General features: G+C 37.2%; 1 protein-coding gene across 1 annotated transcript in view; it reads left to right on the top strand.

Annotated features, from left to right (window-relative positions):
- The window catches only part of LOC134804236 (protein sickie), a 265539-nt gene that overhangs the window by 187757 nt on the left and 62126 nt on the right, over positions 1–15656 (top strand). Inside the window, exons 7-16 of the mRNA XM_063777209.1 lie at positions 3921–4098; positions 5234–5371; positions 5905–5958; positions 6716–6887; positions 9251–9343; positions 9599–9743; positions 11575–11688; positions 12336–12524; positions 13778–13884; positions 14304–14432. Of these exons, the coding sequence (XP_063633279.1) occupies positions 3921–4098; positions 5234–5371; positions 5905–5958; positions 6716–6887; positions 9251–9343; positions 9599–9743; positions 11575–11688; positions 12336–12524; positions 13778–13884; positions 14304–14432 (1319 nt within the window). The remainder of the gene's footprint in view (positions 1–3920; positions 4099–5233; positions 5372–5904; positions 5959–6715; positions 6888–9250; positions 9344–9598; positions 9744–11574; positions 11689–12335; positions 12525–13777; positions 13885–14303; positions 14433–15656) is intronic.

Genomic DNA, 15656 nt, shown 5'->3' with positions numbered 1-15656 from the left:
CTACTTGTAAATGATCAATTTGATCTGTAATGGCTACTTATATCTTGCTTATATAAGTTCAGGCCTAAGCCACATAATGTGGTTCCGTACAAAATATTTTTATATTTTAATGAATTGATAAAAAAGACCCCAGTGATATTAGTGGTTGTAGGTGAGATTTATCATCAATGATTTAATACAAGCATAAAATCGTGACGGTTTAGATATTTATCGACATCCATTATTAGCACATTTTTTTTACCAATCTCATTGAAAAAGGAAACAACAGTAATGACTACATCTAAATTAAAAAAAAATCCTATATCTTTCTAAAGAGTTTGTAGGTGCAACTGGGTCACAGCAAAATTCTTTTGGAACCCTAATTTTAATCATGATGGCGGTGAATATTTCGTCCTAAGTTCTATAGTTAGCCTATAAAAGCGTCGGATTTACTTCTTGGCTGTATAGTAGTAACTATGGTGAATATCATAATATTTTATTAAATTATTTTATTAAAAACATAAATAAATCGAGGGGGCATTTAAAATTCCTCATTAACCTAATACTATTCTAACGGTAAAACTTCCGTCCCATATACTTTTTGCACTAAAGACCGAATTATTCGACATCTAAATGGCGCATATTAATATAACGTCTTTATTTATCACCATTTTACTTAGTACCGTTTTTGTGAAGTAAACACACAACAAGTAGTAAAGGAACTATGAATTCTACAATAGTATAAAAAAGCACTATAATAGAATTTCAAATACTACTATAGTATAAAACAAGCACTATAATGGAATCTCAAATGCTACTATAGTATAAATTAACACTATAATGGCGTTTCTGACAACAAATTAGCACAAGAGTCATGCATTACATCACTTTTATAGACCTAAAACGTCACGGCTGACACTGCTACAGGTCTACTATATCACTGAATGGCACTAAAGATGCGCCATTTCGGCTTTATACAACCTTCTTAGGTCTTTTATAGGACCTTAGGTGGTATTTAGGAAACGTTCTATTGACCACTATAGTACCACAAATTGTTACTTGGGAAGTGATAGTAAACTGATAAATAATATTAAAATTATTTGTACTATGTTTACTTAGGAACAAAGACCACTATTGACAATGTTTTCATTTCAAGCCATAATATGATTAAAGATGAATACTTTATGTAAGTTAAAATATTAAGACTTACATTTGTATAAGTAGGTATTATCATGTATTGTGCAATAAAGATTAAATAAATGAACAGCTACACGCTATTTGAATGAATATGTACGTAGGTATATTGTACATCACATGTATAAAGTAATGTTATTGCAAGTTACCTACTCAAGATTTCAATGTGATCTCGGGTTCCAACCATTTTATTAAAACTATAATCTTTGGTATGTTCAAATTAGGTCATACGCATATTATTACACACGGCTTGTAACGAGAGCAGTTCGGATTATCAGTGCATTAATTCCGCCTCAAAGATACGTTGTACAACCTTATCAACTCAAAGGAGTCATTATTCATACTGTGTGTTTCGCCAAGAGTTACTTTTACACTGAAATAATATTCAACAAAAACAATTGTAGATTATTTAAAACATACTTAATATGTATTTTGTATTTTGTTTGATTATATGCAATGATGAATAATAAAGTTGAGAAAGTGTAAGTAGTTGGTCAAACCAAATTGTCAGTAAATAAGAACAAAAGAAACTATAGGTACTCATATCCTTTTCTTTTGGGTGCTAGTACTAGTGTAAGACAAAGATAGTATGATTCTGTCTATGTTTGAAATGAGACAGTCCTTTGACAAACTATAGTATCAGATCAAAATAGAGTAATCCAACGAAAAATATAGGTACCTACCTGATAAGACCATCATTCATTTGCAAAGGATTTGCCGGGCAGCATAGAAAAGAAGAGTTGAAAAGGATCCAATTATGTTAGCCGTAGGGGAAGGTGGGAACGATTCGTACGCTTTTTGGTCTGTTTGTCTTAGCTACATATTTTCAAATAAATCTTATGCTACTTCATCGTCAACTTACTTATATGTCTATAATAACAGCGTATTTCTGATTTGATACAAAACAACTTGGCCTATTTAGTTATAACGATTTTCCCAAAAAATGGGAATTGTACGAATGCACCCCACACGTGGGGAGGCCTCGTAAACCATTCGTTTCTTCCCGGGATTCATTATTTTTTTACTCACCTTTTACTCAGGCATATCTTAAGGGGCCCACTGATTAACAGTCCGCCGGACGGTATCGGCCTGTCAGTTGTTCGGACATGTCAAAATTTTGTTCTAACTGACAGGCCGATACCGTCCGGCGGACTGTTAATCAGTGGGCCCCTTTACTGACCTGGTTTTGTAATGATTATTATCTTGATTTTAATTTTTCTTCAGTTCCATGGGGTGCATTTTGTACAGTTAAAATTTAAGAACGAAGGCACTACCCCAATTAAACCTTACACAAAATCATCAAATTAATAGAATAATTATTAAGGTAATCTCAAAAACTGTTGTTTATATAACAATATTAAGCATGTATTTACAAACTAGACAAAAATATTTTTTCTAATTCCATTATAACTGATTGAAGACAGATGCATTCAAATTTTCACCTTCTATGAAGTTAATACGTATAATTCTTATAAATATGTAACACTTGCACAGCGCGTGCTATCAAAATCGTTGCAGACTTCTCTTGGTCTAATTCTACCATCATTTTTGGAGGGTAGCCTATGCATATGAGCGGCAGTCTCATATACAAATAATTATGACCTCTTCAGCATGTTGGACGAGATATGGCCACATTGGCCACTGCACCAAGCCTCCCGGTGTACGAATCCTACCCATCTTCCACTACCTTTTAATCGGTAAATCTGACGGATTATGCCTATTCGACGGGGAAAAGTAAAAAGCTTAACTGATCCTGCCAGAAGCTAATTAAACTCAACCCTAGTAAGTACCTAATACCAACGAAATGAAGTAAGGTAATATCTTATTTTTTGTTTTGTATCTAGGCCATTCTAGGCTTCAAGTAACGGATTGCTTACTTAATAGGTACTTATCATTTAATATTACGAATAAACAGAATACATTAGTACTTAGTACAGCTGCTATCAGATACCTAGGTATACCTAAAGGTATGGTATAGGAACAAACAAAATACCTACTCACAAAACTCTTCTGCCCAGGTTTCAGAGTGTTAGTTAAAACCTTAAATTAAAACATATTTTTGAATGTGACTATACCTACTTACGTTAAGGTACCTACGCGCTACGCTGACTCATTATTACTGTCAGGGGTTTTCTCCCCCAACAATACCTATTTTAATTCAATGGGCCCTTTTTATGTTAAAGTTAAGTGTTTGGGTATCTGTTGGTACCAGCATTTTTCCTTTTTATCGATAAAATCTAGAAAATTACTTTAAAGAATTTTACTTGAACATTTTTCTTCGAAAATGATAAATACTATTAAGTCTTATCTTAAAAATAGAATGCTTCTACTTTGTTTTTCTTAGCTTAAATGATTTTGTTAGCACTTTTAGGTACCTGGGTTAGGTGTAGGTAGAGTATTTTTAGGGAAAATTGAGATGCGTAAATGTAAAAAAAAAGGAGTTCACTAGCATTTCATTATATAGGTTATAAATATTAACAAAAAAACGAAACTTTGTCCTCACGCTCAAATAATTTGCTCACATTCGACTAAACTTTGCTAATGTACCTACCTACATAGAGTTAAACCAATCTTAAAATGAACCCTTCTCCCAAGTTTTTATGTTCCCACCTAATTGCGGTGTATATTTGGCCGAAGGCAAGTCCGTTTTTCGATTGGTCTTACGCTAAGACGTAGGTAAGCACTCGTAACGTTATTTAATTTAAATTATTTTCGAATACCGCATCATGGTGGTGGTGTTTCGACAGACGCGGGCCGCGCAGTAGAGGCATGGAGGGCGGCAGCGGGGTGGTATACCGCGTTGTGGGCCGCACGCGCAGCAAGGCCGACTGCGGGCAGCAGACCGAGCGGCAGCCGCCGGCGCCGCGCCAGGACACCACCTGGAAGAAGTACACGGACTCACCTGGAGTCGGGACGCCGCCAATGGTACGGAATGTTCAATAGAGAATCGGACAATGGAGCCCCATGCGCAGCAAGCCCGACTGCAGGCAGCAGACCGAGCGGCAATCGCGCTATTAGAACAACTACATACCTAGTTATAAAAGTTATGTACTTATGGAGTATAAATATAACTAATATAACTAATTCACATACTTTCTCTAGTGACTAGAACATGCGAGTAACACACTATGAAGAAATTTAATGGTGCACTATTAAATTAACGCCCAATATAACTACACTAAGTAGTTCATTGTTGTCTGAATGAACTACTTAGTGTAGTTATATCATGAATAGGTACATTAGATAGGTAGGTGTGTAAGTGCACCTATTTAGGTACTTACATGTTTATTGCTGTACTGAGCTGATCGAAACATTGTATAAAATAATAATAAGGGGGTTGGTGTATAATATTTTAGCTACCTAATGGTTAATGAACAGACATAGGATTCTATGGGGCAGAATTTATTGACAGCTAAGGAGTTCCTATATCGATAAACTCAATTATCGATACTTTTCCCTAATACTAGTGACCGCCTCCAACTTCGTTTGTAAATGTATATTATTTGTAGTATTATTTCGGGGTCGATGTTAAAGTTTACACAAAGCCTATTTAATATGACCGCGAGATTTAAAAAAATTACGATAAGTGAAGTTTCAAAAATCTCTTCAAAATAAAGAAAACGGAAATTTAGTTATTATTTTGTTTCATGTTAATACTTTGAATAAAAATTATTTTTACAAACAAAACTTGGAGCGATCACTAGTACATGAGAGAAACATCGATAATTGAGTTTATCGATATAGGAACTCCTTAGCTGTCAATAAATTCTGCCCCATAGAATCCTATGTCTGTTAATGAAAGGATCATTATATTTATTTGTACATTTATTTGCGACACTGGCCTTACGGCGGTTGTAATATGTAGGTATATTTATTGTATTCTTCTATAGACTGATCGCAATATGTATATAATATATGTGTAAGATTACGCTAGAGGTAGCAAGAATGTGAACCACGTGAACTTTCGTGGGTTACTTTCTTACTAGTCACTTTTGGCAATTCTCAAAGAAATTGTCCCACAGCTGCTAGCTGCCTAACCTAATGTTTTCGATGTTTGCAGAACCAGCCTGCGCCGGCGCCGCCGAGCCCCTCGCACGGGCGCAAGGGCGAGCGACGCGCGGGCCACCACTCACCGCAGCACCACAAGAGGGAGAAGCTGACCGCCGCACAGCAGCTGGGCATCGCGCCGCATCCACAGGTCTCTCTCGACTTCAATATGACCTTGGTCTCTGGTCGACGACGTACGCTGCGTACAGCGCCACATTGTATGAAGACAGCAAATGTAGAACGTGACGTGCCGTACGGCGTCAACTGAAGATCAATGCTCTACGGCTACGTTTAACTAGGCTCAGTCATAGACTTATTCTATAGCTCAATGTAAACGCTTTGTGTGGGTCCCAGTGCGTTTTTTCCGAGTGCATTCACTCACCTATTTCTTTAGCTATCACAGCAGTTATGTAAAAATATACAATATTTAACTTCCGTTTTATTTTGACTAATTATTGCTATTTTAAAATTTTGTATAATATAATTATCTTATATTTTATTAATTAATTATTAATTATATTTTAAGTTTATGAAGAAACAATATGCTCAACTTATTCGTTCACTGATACACCCAGATACTGCAGAAAGCCACATTGTTTGTTTCTTGACACGAGTTGATGAATGCTTCACTTGTTAATTATTATCATTACAACGTTAACATTTCGTGTAAATATTTATTTACAGTATGCAGCAGCGAACTCTTCTAACCAACATACTTCTAGAAGTGGCGGGCCTCAGGTAAGACAACTCAATAGCTATGTTTATGATCTCATTACGCAGAAGCCAAACACGCATGTCCTCAGATAAACACTTTGAACAACTTTTGATTTAAAGTGGAGTTTAATAGAAATGGTAAATACTTACCTACCTAGTGTAAACAAAAACCGGACAAGTGCGAGTCGGACTCGCCCACCGAGGGTTCCGTACTTTTTAGTATTTGTTGTTATAGCGGCAACAGAAATATGTACATCATCTGTGAAAATTTCAACTGCCGTGCTATCACGGTTCATGAGATACAGCCTGGTGACAGACGGACGGACGGGCGGACAGCGGAGTCTTAGTAATAGGGTCCCGTTTTTACCCTTTGGGTACGGAACCCTAAAAATGACAGTTTTTGTTAGCATTTCACATTATACCTAACCTCTAATATTTTTACAAGTTGTTTCTAGGCATATGAAATAGGTTGGTGATGTCATGATTGTCCTTAGAAAGTGCGAGATTACGAAGAAATTAGGGTAAATTAGTTTGTTTCCATTGTTGGCAATTTCTATTGAACTGCACTTTACGTAACTGGAGTCCAGCGAAAGGCGTTTTTTACATAAAACGGGAATACCTGAAGTTTGAAATAATTACTTACAACCTCTCTATACAAAACTTCGTCAATCTTGACTGAATTGAATAATATAGGGACCACTATTTTTTTAAGAGAAGTTAAGATGGTATTTAAAAAAAATATGTTTGGTTCATCGCTAATAGATCTTGAATTCTTTTTCAGATCCAATCGCCCAGTGGTTCTTCTTCACGCCCATCGAGCATTTCGAGCGGAGGCAATGGGAGCAACTGCTCCAGCAAGGCCAAAGTGCCACAGAACTTCGGTTACGTGAAGCGACAGAATGGAGTGCAGCAACCGGCTGCTCAGTCCAACAGCCCTCCGCAACACGGGCACGGTAATTAAAAGTTCAATGTAGAATCGAACTCGAGTTCATTAGGTTTATTGCTATAGCGACTGTTTATTTATATTGGCATAGCGATTTTTATTCATTATTGTATGTTGGTTAGGTAGCAAAGCGAAATTTATAGTTAAATGGCCACGTTCCTTTGGCACAAGGTTTAGTCTAGACCTTTTGTTGGCAGGTTTAAAGGTAGGCACTTGATCGTATTTGCGCAATTGTATTGCATATCTTTTTATTTTATTTGAGCGAATGGAATAAATGCAACATGAATTTTTGGGCAAATACGTTCAAAACAGTACTAGCTAAATATTTGTAAACTCAGTGACAAAGGCCTTTCACTGAAATCTACAAATATTTTGGTTAGAAGATTGCGCATTATAGACTATTTATTTCTAAGGGTAGATTAGGTAAAACACTCACAATCAGTCAGCTTATTTCGTATTTTACTTAGTGTGTGTTCAAAACGCAAATGTTCCATTGAAGTCTATTTTTTAGAAGGGGGAACTTTATTTAAAACCATAAACATAATTAATATCAAACTTACAATAAATAAAAAGTAACCTAAAATTAAAACTACCTACAAAAAACTAATACCTATAAAATAAATAAAACATAATATGGGTGACCTAGCCAGATATGTAGTATACCGGGTGTGGCCTGTAACATGAGCAAAAAATTAAACTGTAGGCTGTACTCCTCATACTGACCAACATTTGTTCAGCGACTTTTAAAAATAACTTGTGGTTTGATTTTTATTACACTTTAAAGTTTATTCTAAGACGCAATGTATTGCGAATTTTGTTATTTTTAAGGCGTGACAAGCAACGTCAATTACAATAATATGGCGTGGCGATGGCGTCCATTGAAGATAATATTTATTTTGTATGAAAAATAGGGAGTCTAAATACTTCACAATGTTTAAAAGTTGTTGAACAAAAGTGTCACCGTTTGAGGAGTACAATCTATGTTTTAATTCTTTGCTCATGTTACAGGCCACACCGTGTATATGTATAGGCAAGTATAGGTATAGGTAGGTCGTATTTTTAGAATACCTAGGTAATATGTTTAAAACATACGTTAGAATCATTGACAGGTATCTAGGGACTGGCTTTACGAACAATAATAATGAGGCATGACAGGGGCCAGTACAGCGGTGTGACACCGGTACAACGCGATTGGTTGATGAGTTCGTATCACGCGTGCGATTGGTTGATGAGTACGCATCACGCGCGCTATTGGTCGCAACTAGTTGCGTTAGACTGCACGATTGGCTGGAATTCGTGAGTCACACCGCTAAACTAGTACCATTTTTAGTGCCCGTAAGGCCAGTCCATAGATATATACGTTAATGGTTAGAATAATAACGTCATCCAACTCTAAAGTAATGCTACTCGCCAATTCATGCTCATGAAAATCAATTCGAGAATTATTATCACTATGAATTCATTTTTTGCTGCCATCTAGTATATTACTTTCGAAATACAAACTATCGCGCAATTCTACTCGCTGCTAGATGGAGCTAATAAACTTTAAGAGCGACATCTATTGGTGAATATTATAAACTTTTGTTGCCATCTTGTTAATATAGAGGGCGCTGTTATAAGAGGGGTTGGTGAACTAAATAATAGCCTCGTAAGGCCGTATGGTGGGCCTTAAGTTTCCCTATTTTTAATTTGAACCTTGTTATATAGTAGATTAGGGTGACTTTCATTTGTTGTAGAAAACAATGAAACAAAAGAAATACTACCTTATGAAGTTTTTGAAAGGTTCGATTTAGATTGAAACAGAGGGTACATTGTAATGCACATTGGGCCTATCGAGGATAGTTTGGCAAGCCATTTCCGTCAGTAGTAGATTTGAATTTCACGCCTTTTTCTAGTGATAAAGTGGATTTGCCTGAGTATTTTTGATATTTTTATAAAAGAAAAATACGAATTATTTTATTGTGGCTATAAATAATAAAGTAAGACCACACAATAGAATGAGACATTATTTTTTATCCAAACACTAGGTCCTCTCTAGAGATTTAAAGACAAGTTTGGTCATCTTTCTCATCTTGTCAAAGGTTGTATGGCTTAGTGCTTTAGCCTGTCGAGAGGGACGAATAAAACAAAATCATCTTGTCAAATTCAATACGTACGTTTACGCGCCAATCGCTAATCATGCAATTTGCACAAACGAAACGAAACGAACACAAAACTAACAACTCTAATCAAAACATGTTGTGAGTGTTTTTAGAAATCGAATTCTTATTTGGTTTTGGAAAATGTCGAAGTACAAAATTTTTTGCAATCATGAATGAAAGTGTGAGCAATCGTGCAACGCAATTAAATTGTTAGTATCGTTTGTTGTTCTAGGTGGTAGAATGGCTCAAGTTTCAGCAGTTCCCCGTACTAAGGTTAAGGTATCTGGCGGGACTCAAACCTGCACCCAAGACCTTCAGATTCACAGTAAGTTATTGCAAAATTTGAAAGACCAATGTGGAAAATGGACAAAGTTTTTTTTTATTCCTAATGGTACACGCGTGAATTACGTGTACAGTCACCTCCAATAATATGTTACTTTTCGAAGGCCGCAAAAATATGTGACACGCAACAGCGTGTTTAATGGCTGTTCAAAATAAGATCGTGTCAGATATTATTGCGACCTTCTAAGAGTAACATATTATTGCAGGTGACTGTACATAATTTATTTTTTTGTAACAGAAAATGGAATTGGTCCGAAGTCTTATTCACTCGGTGGTACGGCGGCAGCGCAGTTATCGGCATCAGTACGGGAGCGACTACTTGGTTCTCAATCCCTTCCTAAACCTGGGACACATGATTTTGCTGCACTTTTTCATCATCACAGGTAAAAACACTTACCTATTTTTAAATAGTAAAAGCTCAAAGATACTTGACTCGAGCATGAATTAAACTAAACAGCTGATGATCTTATAATCAACACAATGTGGTAATTGGTCAGCCAATTGCTTGGCCAACATCAACAATTAAACAATTTAGATGTCTGCTGAGACAGTATATTCACATTATTTAATGTTAGACAGAGAGATAACCACAGTTTTTTGCTTTAGTACATGTACATAGATTTTAATAACTGAAGTGCAGGGCAGGACTCAAACCTTTTTATAATGGTTACAAATTGGCCACAAGTAAATAATTAGATAAAAGTACCTACACTTGTGAGTTATGTGAAAATAATGCATTTCTCATGCAAGGATCACAGACACAATGGTCATTAAGAGCTAGCTGCATAGAAATTAGAAACCAAAAATATTTTAATTATAATTTCATACAAATTATTAGGTACTTAACAACCTAAATGTTTTGACTCACCAAGAAACATTAATGCATGTCAATAATGTGGTATACCTAAAGGTTAATTTTGCTCAGGCATGCTTATGCATAGAATGCCACATCTATACTCTATAAGTAGTTGGTTTTTTAAGATATATTAGCGATGTTACGATTCGACTTCACAAATCGGTTCAAACCGATTTAGGTCTGAAGTCGACTAAATCGATTTGAGTGTTCCGTAAATCGACTTAAGATACGTTCACCCGCTCTAAGCGCACCCTTTCCGATTTGTTGCTGCGTCACTTTCGTTGGACATATTGAGGCATAAAATGTACACGAATCGACTTCAAACCACGAAGAAAAATGTTGCCATGCACATTGCCGTCATTATTGAGTCAAGTCGAAACTTGGTATCTACAGGTAAAGTAAAATGAAACTTATGGTTCAAGTAGTAAGGTTCAATTTCGCATAGGCTTAAAGAGATCGATTAGGCGGTTTACTTGGATCGGTTTGCCAGTTTTGCGCCGCGTCGATTTGCTAACTGAACGAATTCGCGGCAATGACTCACGGAATCGCACGAGACCGCACGCTCTTTCCAGCTTGCTCGTATAGTGCTTTCCCGTTTTATATTTAGCAATTAATGACATTTTGATTTACCGCGCAACAGAAAGTAAAAAAATATTACAAAAGTTTTAAGTCAAAAGTTTTTGCTGTCGTGTTATTCTAAGGATTCTAAGGGTTGAACAAACCGTAAAATTTACAATTCGATTTCTTCAACTCAAAACCAAGCGACTACGGACCGGTTTGAACTACTGATAATTAAAAAATAGAAGTTAAATCGACTTGGCCAAATCGTTTTGCAAACCGATTTGGGTTTAAATGGGAGTCGACTTATTCGGTTTGAATTTTTTTCGATTTGACCCATCACTAAGATATATAAAAGTTTCAACTAGGTAGAGTACCTCTCTATTGCAGCAATCTTAAAAAATTGAAACTATACCTATTTGAATTCTGAATTCGGGTCTGTATTAGTGCCACTTTAAGTCTACTGCAAAGTATTCTCTTGATGTCAGCGGCAGTCAATTCAATGTGGTCACTTTTGTTTTGTTTTTGTCATAATAAAACTAAGTGTTATAAAATAAAAATAAATGTCTCATACTTTCAGGTAAAGTTTCACTCAAGTGCTTATAAGTTGCTGTAAATATTATATTTACTGTGCACTTGTCATATCTTATCATTATGAGCAAACAAGATGGTTTACATGCGTGAACATATCTTTAAGATCCTGGGAACTTTTATATTAGTCCCATTTGGATATCAGCCTTGACCACACAACATATATTATATGTAGATATAGACTTATCAATTTTTTTTTTAATTTTTAGAATTACACCAAGAGGTGGGATCAAGATCAGTGATGGTAGTCTTTCTGATACCCAAACTTATTCTGAAGTGAAGTCAGATTATGGAATACCCTACGCTCCTTGGCTGAGGCACAGGTGAATATTCTTGTTTGTAAAATAAATGTATAGTGTTGTATGGCACAGAGTGGTGTGAAGTTTTCGTGTATTAATAATAGTCACACATAATTTACAACTCTAAGGGTCGGTTGTTTGTTTTTTATTTATGATTATCTAGTTAATAAAATTCTGTTTTTGAAATAGAATTCTAATAAATTCACAGATACAACCGATTCTAAGCTTTTAAACTTCTCAAACTTTATACAGTATGTATCATAGCAGTGTTTCTTAACCTGTGGTCCGCGGACCCAGGGGTCCGCGAGTATATGTACGGGGGTCCGCCGCAGTCTCACCTATTCTCACCGGTCTGAAATGTATTGCTGATTTTTTTATTATTAAGGGGTCCTTAAACTTGTGCTTGATTTCCTAGGGGTCCGTGGATGGAAAAAGGTTAAGAACCGCTGTATCATAGCATTGTCATATACATTAACATTCCTAGTCCATTTCATTCCGCCTACGCCCACTACCTGTGTGCTATTTGTGTTTTGTTTTTACCTTAAACTAGATATATCGCAACACGTATGTTAACGTCTTAATCATGCTTGTCCCGGTCAGTTTTGAAAAAAAAAAGTTGAAAAAACAAAACATCTGACCAGCATGTCCCTTGATCGCCTTTCCCCTTTCAGCAACACTTACTCCGCGAGCGGGCGGTTGTCGGAGGGCGAGTCGATGGAGTCGCTCACGTCGCTGCACTCGGCCGCGCACAACCACACCTCCTCTCCTAACTCACATCACCGCAGCTCACTCACTCACAATAAGCTCATCATGCACCGGGAACCGCAGGGCTCCAGGCTAAACCGGAGCAACAGCATTAGGTGGGTTCGGTATTCTAAACTATCTAATGATGCTTCGGCCAACCAAGAATGAAGTAGGTATATTTCATGGAGGGTTGCCATACTAAAATAGTAGACGGATTCTGCTTTAAAACCTATTTTTAATAAAAAATATTTTAATTTTCATTAAGATCCCAACATTTATGAGTATCTACTAAAGTCGCGGGACAAGCTTCGGAATATTAAAAAAAAACCTACTAAGTATCTATATCTATCTATAGGTAGCTATTATAAGACCCTCGCCACACCTGATCGACCAGTTGTAAGATATGGTAGAAAGATTGTAATGTGATATATACGGGATTATAGTCAAAGTGAACTTCTCTATTCCTGGATCACCTAGGTAATAGGGTAGGGTAGCTACCATATAATGTGTCATATCACCCTCTCGCTTATATGGAGCGAGATGCCCGTAGTTACTGAAAAATATTTCCATAACTCTATGTGCCCGACATCACATATTATGCATATTTTAGCACACGTTAAAGTGTACTTCTTTTTAAACCGTGAAGTGGTAAATATATAGGAACTTAAGGGAATATGGGAGTCATGCACACATCTCATCTTCAATCACCGAACTCATTTGTCATGCTTAACATTATTAGGTATTAATTGCCATCGACCTTATAATCTCCTTTGAATAATAAACGCAGTTAAAATAATCTTATTGATAATTACAATTTTTAGCTATCTGAGAGATAGGACATTCCCAAGGTATGCCACGGTTGGAAATTTGTTTGTTTTGGCTTCCAGGTGGCACGCTTCCCGTAAAAGTAAATTCTTATTACATTCGCATGACTTGGCACGGCTTCTTTCCACTAATTTATTGATTTTACACATTTTGTTACACTTCACAAATTGCAATATCACTCATTATTTTGAAGCCATCAACAATAACAAATTTAATTTTGTAAGTTTTAATGCGTCGAATTTCATTCAGTTACTTATAGGTATTTTTGTTTTATTTTGACCATTCATAACTAATATGGATAACCAATCACTTATGCGTACTTTTATAATGGGCTTTTGTCAGCTAAATGTGGTCGTTTTCGTGCCGTGCCTTAGACGTAGAACACACCACAGCGTAGTTGGGCGATTGAGCAAAACTTCGAAACTGTGTATGACTAACGACACATTTAAATCGCGTTGTAGCGAGGTACGACGCCGCGCGCTGTGTGTTCTGCGCCTTTTGTATCCGCGATAGAGCATTTTGTTTAAGTATTCTGTAATTGCAGATCTACGAAGTCGGAGAAGTTGTATCCGTCGATGCTGCAAAGGTCTTCCGAGAGTGACTATGAGCCTTATTATTGCCTGCCCGTGCAATATGGACCTGGGGGACAAGGTAGCATATTTTATCAGAATCCGAAATGTGTATGTTGTAAAATTTGGGCTGCTAGACGCCGACGCTCGAAAGACGCTAGAGTGGGGTGGCTCTTAACCTTTTGAACGCCAGACGGCAAAGGAATATGCAGTACCCCGGACACCAGGCGATCGCGATTGTTTAAGCGAATTTGAATTTTACGGAGTCCCGCGTGGACTTACGCGGGACTCCGTAAAATCCGTATTGCATTGGCGAAGCTGTCGGCTGAAACCATCGTTGGCGTCCTTGGCAAGACTTTCCGGTGACGGCCACAGCCGACTTTGGCGCCAAAAGGTTAAGTGTCACGAAATGGTCTCATTTCGCTCCACTCCTTTCGATCTGTCCCGAGATAGTCTTCGGGTACCTATTCTGAGCGACACTAACTAAGCAATATCTTCCAGGCATCAACTACGGCGTGTCGGAGCCTCCGTCGCCGTCGCCGCGGTCGGCGCTCAGCCCCACGCACCAGCCCGGCAACGTCATACACACGCCGCGGCATTCCCACCACTATTCCAAGAAGAATGATGACGGTACGTTACAGTACAAAGAATTACGCTTATTGCCTTTACAGTGGCGATGTGAGCGTTGATTTTTATTCAGATTATCAAACTTACTGCGGCGCACGATGTGAGCCGAAGTTAAGCCTTGTAGAGAATGTAATGTTTATGTAACGGGTGGGCCAAAAGGGTGTTGGCAGTTTGAAAATTGAATAAAAAAAAAACTTCAAATAGTAAAACATTTTTAATACTACTTTTAAAAACACAAGTTATGGAAATTTTATGACTCAAAATAATGTGTAGATTAGTGGCCAACCTGAGTTTCTAGGCGCTCTTGAAGACAAAATCTCAAATTGTGGATTTTTTTTCGAAATATTCCCCTCGGGGATATTGGCGATTTTCCGAATTTTTTTCCTTTTGAGCTGCTCAAAATCTTTCGAATTTTTCTCAAAGACTACAGATTTGAGGTAATACCACAGAAAAAAACGCAAAAGGACCGAGATCGGGGCTGGGTGGTGGCCATTTGTTATCATTCCTTTCGGAAAAGAGATGAGCATCTGATTGGCAAAATGAAGTTGGTTATTCGCATCATTTGGTTTTAATTCATAAACAAACTGAATGTTTTAAACCTTAAGATGCAAATTATGCTTCAAAACTTGTCGCAGTGTTGAATTTTTTATTGTCCGTAGCCCAAACTCTCTTACGCGTTGATTGTTGCGGATTTTGCCGAACGCTTGCTCCACAATGTCGGCCGTTCTCTCAGAGGCTGGACGTCCGCCAGGCATTATTGCTATGGTCGAGCTGGTTGTTTCAACCATTATGATCAATTTGCGTATAACATTAACACTTGGAACCTCACATTAATCTCATAAATGATATTCCTGTCGATACACCCATGGTGCAGTAATCAACGATTTAGGGTTCTGGTAAAAAGCTCATACACAAAATGTAGGCTCCGTTCCTGTGTACTGCTCTATGCCAATAAAATTTCCACGAAACGAGGCGTATAGCAACATACCCCCCCGCCGCACCCCGCCAAGCGGTTTTGAAAAATTCAAGATTAAAACTACCAACACCCTTTTGGCCCATCCTGTATTTGTCTCAAACCTAGAATGACGCTTACGCTTGAAGATAATTGAAGTGTGGAAAAGGGAAACCATCATCATCATCACAAATGAAAAAACAAGAATGGAGATAAAAGATTGAAGAACCTATAGCCGTTTGTCTTATAATTTTATCTGTAGTGCAAATATAGGA

Source organism: Cydia splendana, chromosome Z (genome assembly GCF_910591565.1).
Source record: "Cydia splendana chromosome Z, ilCydSple1.2, whole genome shotgun sequence".
NCBI classification, from domain to species: Eukaryota; Metazoa; Arthropoda; class Insecta; order Lepidoptera; family Tortricidae; genus Cydia; species Cydia splendana.
The sequence above is the reverse complement of the archived record's forward strand: the minus strand, read 5'-3'. Positions and strand labels throughout refer to the sequence as shown.